The following is a 5,292-nucleotide window of genomic DNA, read 5'->3' on the forward strand; positions in this document are numbered from 1 at the left end:
TAGAGAAATTGAGAAATTATTCTATTGGTAATTTTTGTAAAAAATTTTCTGATTCGAAGCGAGCTCACACTCGGCAGACGTAAACTTGAAGATAGTGGAGAAGACTGCTCAGTCGAAGCGCTCATTCTAGACGAATCGAAATGGTACAATTTTGATTAAGTGTTTATTACTTTAGATATCTCAACCAAGATCTTGTTTTGAAAAAAAAAATTAAAACTAGTTTTTTCTTAAATTTATTTTCTACTGTGTTTTCCAAACCTGTTTTTTCCAACAGCTTTAGTCCCCTAAAATTTATAACATCTTAAGTTAATATATGGTTCTTTTGAAAACTATAAAGATATAAGTAAATACAAGGGTGAAATTGCATTTTAGCTCTCATAAAAATATATAACTTATGGCCAGTTCTTCATTGCTTTTGAAAAGCGCTGTGGAAAAGTGCTGTGGAAAAGTGCTTTTGAGAAGTGTTTTTAAAAAGTTTGGTTTAAAATTTGAGTGTTTAACATTGCTGTCAAAAAGTACTTTTGAGAAATAAAATGTCCATTTTAGACATGTTATTATCAAGTAACAAATATGTATTTAAATAATATTTAAATTAGTTAATATTATTATATTTTAGTAAGAATATAAAAAAATTATTATAACTTGTTAATATTTTATTATATGAAATATAAATTTTAAATATATTTAAGCAATAAATATTAATTATTTATAAAATTTAATTAGAATATATAAACTATATTTTAAATATTTAATATAACCATTAAATATTTGTAATTAGTATTTTAAAAAAATATTTTTTTATTTTTAATTAATGATTTTAACACATTTGTAATTAAGCACCAAGAAAAAAAGAAAAATACTATGTTATTGGAGGGGTGAAAAAGTAATTAAGCACCAAAAGTACTTTTGGGAGAGGAAAAGTTAAAACTTTTAGCTTCTCCTTTTTAGAAGTGCTTTTCAAAATCACTTCTGAAAAGCTAAAAATTTCAGCTTGTTCTTCACAGTTTTTCTTTCAAAAGTGATTTTGGAGTCAAAAATATCTTTTTTAAGCAATGAAAATTGACCCTTAATCTCACATCGCTAACAAATTTTCTAACTTCGCCCTTGTAAATAACAAGCCAAACAAATTAAACATAACAATTTCACAACAATTTAAATATATCTAACAAAATGTAAGAATTTCAAACAAATTAATATAAAAATGTACATTATAATAACATAGTTGTATATAGAATTGGTAATAATTAATAACATACCTTAATTATATAACGCTAATTATGTATATTATAATCTACCATAGATTTAGTTATACATCTAAGGCTTATGCATATCATTAATAAAAGAATGCATGTTATAATATCATAATTGTATGATAATTATTTTTTTTAGAAAAAATGCTTCCATTTATTGAAACATGGAATGAATACATAAAAACAAAAACAACAAGAGTCTAACTAGACCTGTCCATGGGCCGGGCTGGGTCTGGAAAATTTTTTTTGCCTGGCCAAAATATGGGCTTAAAATTTTGCCTAGGCTTGACCCGAGAAAAATATCATAAGCCCGAGCTTGGCCCGACTCATTTTTTAATAAACATTAAAAAATTATTTTAAAAATAAAAAAATGAAAATAAAAGTATTTTTAAAATAAAAATAAAAAAAAATATTTATTATATTCGGGCCAGGCCGGGCTAGACCCGGGCCAAAAAAGTGGTGCCCGAGGCCCGACCCGTTTTTTAAACGGGCCTCGTTTTTTTGTCTAAGCTCATATTTCGAACTTATATTTTTACCTGAACCTTCCCATATTTCGGACGGGCCGGACTACCCGGCCATGGACAGGTCTAAGTCTAACATACCCCTCAGACTTAACTCAATACTACCAAAACAAAAACCCTAGAAAGCAACCAAAAAGATAGCTGATGGAAGCCAAAATCCCCAATGTCCAAGAGGTGACAAAAATGAGAATGACAATGGAGAAGTCAAGGGAGAAGTAGGACGAATCAATAGCAAGGATCTACTTCGGCGAAGTACAAACCGAGAAACCTATAGAGGAGGGTCGACCCACTCAGTCTCCGCGGCAGCTGCGTGTTCCACCTAGAAAGGCACCTCCTCTACCCAGAATCGATCCGAAGGGCAGCGAAACCCCCAAAGACGCAAGCTGGTGAGCGATAGAGTTTTGCTCTCTGTAACAGTGTCTGATCTCAACCGTTGCGAAACCGGTAAGTAGTCGCTGTTTACCCTCATTGATAAGTGCCCTGATTTCCGATCTGTCCTCGTTTGGATTGCAGAGTTTACGAACGACATGCAGCGAATCCCCCTCGAAAGCAACCCGAGAAAGACCCAAATCACGAGCAAAGTCTACGTTCGTAATAAAAGCCAATGTCTCTATCGCAAAAGCTGAAGAAACATGTTGATGAAGGCCAGTGCAAGCCCCGAGAACCTGGCCGTGGCTATCGCGCACAACCACACCCGAGCAAGAAGAGCCAACTGTATGCAGCATCAAAGTTGGCCTTCATCAGCGGTGCACCCGCAGGTTGCCAGTGCACAGTACGCGAGCCCACTGAGTCCGCAACATGCGCATCTAAAGCAGACCGACCGCTCAGATACGAGCGAATGAAGGAGACCAATTTTGGAGGCGTGGAGGAGAGGCTTTCGTGGTACTGACGGTTCCTCGCCAACCAAAGAGCCCAAATTGTTGTAAGTACTAACTCAGTTCCACCATCAGAATCAACTTTACACAGGAAACCCAGCCAACTCACAAAATCCGAATCATTGTAGGTCACTGGCCAGGAAATGAGCAAACAGTCCCATACCGAAGCGGCAAAGGGGCAATCCCGGACAATATGGGTAGTCGTCTCAAGTACAGTTATACACTTAGGACAGAATTGGGTATTTGAGATGTGCTTGTTGTAGAGATTGTATAGAGTAGACAGTTTTTGAGAAACCACCATGCGGTAATGTGAATTTTAGGAGGGACACGGGCCCTCCACAACCTTGTAAATAGATTCGGGGACTCATTGGGTAGATGGGGTAAATGGTAATGAGGAGAGAGGTACAGGCAATCGAAGACATTTATACCCACTACGTACAAAATAGTAACCCGTCGAATCCCCTTTCCAAACTACCATGTCATCTTCGGCAAAACGAGATAGAGGAATACAGAAGATGTGAGCAGCGTCATCGTCGGAAAACAACTCCCTTATTAAGGTAACATTCCATTGGATCGAATCATGTCGAAGCAAGTCGCTTACGCAAGTAACTGAAGTGTTAACAGGTGTGTTTTCTATACAACAGGTACTAGTCCTTGGAAGCCAACAATCATTCCAAATAGAGATGGAGGGTCCAATGCCCACCCTCTATCCAAGGGCCTTCTCCAACAAACCTCAAGAGCATCAGATGCTACGCCAGGTATACGATGGGCGAGACCCTAATTCTACCCGCAAAAAATCCACATTAGGGAAGTATCGAGCTTTAAAAGCCCAACTCATAAGGCAACCTGAATTTGTTAAAAGACATCAGCCTTGCTTTGCCAAAAGCGTAATATTAAATTTCGCTAGAAGCGAAATATTAAATTTTGCCAGATTACGAAAGTCCAAACCCGCTTCATGCTTCAAGGTGCGCAACGATGCCCAAGAGCACCATGGAATTCCTCTATGGCTCCCCGATTTCTGCCACCAGAACCTACTCATAATAGCCTTGTGGTCACGACAGAGAGATAGGAAACAAAAGCATTGCATTGCGAACGTAGGAATTGCCTGCAAAACCGATTTAATAAAAACACCTTGTCCTCCCTGAGATAGGTATCGCAAATTCCACCCATCAATGCTACGTCGGAAATGATAGTGTTGTAAAGTCTGGACCATGGATGGGATACCCAAATACTTGTTCGGATGATGGATGATACACACCCCTAAAATCGAACCAATAAGAGAGCCATCCGAAGGAACAACATTGGAGCTAAAATAAATTGTGAACTTATTAAAATTAATTGAATTGTCCAGAGCTCTCCCATACTCATGCAGGATAGACTGACGTGGCAGCGCTCTCTGTAGTAGCAAGCCTAAAAATCATACAGTCATCCTCAAAAAGGAGATGGGTGATACGTGGACCAGATCAGCCAATACAAATACCCCAAAACCCCCTCCCTCAAGGCCAATTGGAACAAAGCAGAGAGACCCTTCCCACATAAAAGAAATAGAAAGGGGCTTAGGGGATCACCTTGGCGGAGGCCTCTCGATGGCAGGAAAGGTGCATTCAAACATCCATTGAATACCATAGAATAAGAAACCGTGCTGACACAAAGCATGATCAATGACACCCAAGTAAAACAAAACCCCATCCAAAGCATAACAGCCTCCAAAAAACCCCAGTCAACCTGATCACAAGCCTTGCTCATATCAAGCTTAAGTGCAAAAGAATTTTTTTTACTATATCGCTTTTTCTGAAAGGAGTGAATCACTTCATAGTAAATTAGTAAGTTATTAATGATAAAACGGTTAGGAACAAACGCACTCTAGGATTCATCAATATAGATATCCAACACCTGCTTAAATCGAATCACAAGTACCGTTGAAACAATCCTGTAGAGCACATTACAAAGGCTGATTGGGCAAAATTGTGACATGCGTTGGATTACGCAGTTTAGGAATGAGGACAAGATTCGTACCATTAATGTCAGAGAAAGGTATATCCCTTCGAAGCACTCCTAGACAAAACTTCGTGACATCAGGGCTGATGAGATGCTAATATTTTTGATAAAACAAGACCGGAAACCATCCTTACCAGGGGCTTTCAAAGGAGACATCCCATTGAGAGCAGACCCGAATTTCCTAAGGAGTAAATGCCGACATCAAACCTTCATTCATCCCAATAAATGAGAAAAATCTCCCGGATCAGATGAGGAGAATAGGTCCCGAAAGTAACTTGTGGCCACCCTAGGCATGGCTGCATGATCTGTGTAAGTGACACCATCCTCACCAACCAATTTATATAAATATAACAATTGATATATTTTGTCTTGACTTGAATGGAGTTGGTAGTTAAAGCTTTTGTTAAACACCTGTGCGACATGAGTTCGAATTGTGTTACCCCATCCCTTACTCTTAATATTGTATAAAAATTTTGATATATTTTATTTCTTAAGCATACATGTATACTATTTTTTTATAACATAAAATGTACTAAATATAATTAAAATAAATTCATAATATAATATTTATTTTATAAATATTAATTAAAATTTTATTTAAAGTAATTTAAATAATTGAGTTGATCAAATAATAAAAGAAATATGGGA

At 37.2% G+C, this 5,292-nt stretch overlaps 1 protein-coding gene across 1 annotated transcript; it reads right to left on the bottom strand.

Annotated features, from left to right (window-relative positions):
* Positions 1-2,061: 2,061 nt before the first annotated feature.
* On the bottom strand, positions 2,062-2,947 carry LOC107915411 (uncharacterized). Its single transcript, XM_016844574.1, has 2 exons — positions 2,485-2,947; positions 2,062-2,393 (listed from the first exon to the last, which is right to left on the bottom strand). Exons 1-2 carry the CDS (start codon positions 2,945-2,947, stop codon positions 2,062-2,064), a joined length of 795 nt encoding a protein of 264 aa, XP_016700063.1.
* Positions 2,948-5,292: the final 2,345 nt, after the last annotated feature.

Source organism: Gossypium hirsutum, chromosome D10, assembly GCF_007990345.1.
Source record: "Gossypium hirsutum isolate 1008001.06 chromosome D10, Gossypium_hirsutum_v2.1, whole genome shotgun sequence".
NCBI classification, from domain to species: domain Eukaryota; kingdom Viridiplantae; phylum Streptophyta; class Magnoliopsida; order Malvales; family Malvaceae; genus Gossypium; species Gossypium hirsutum.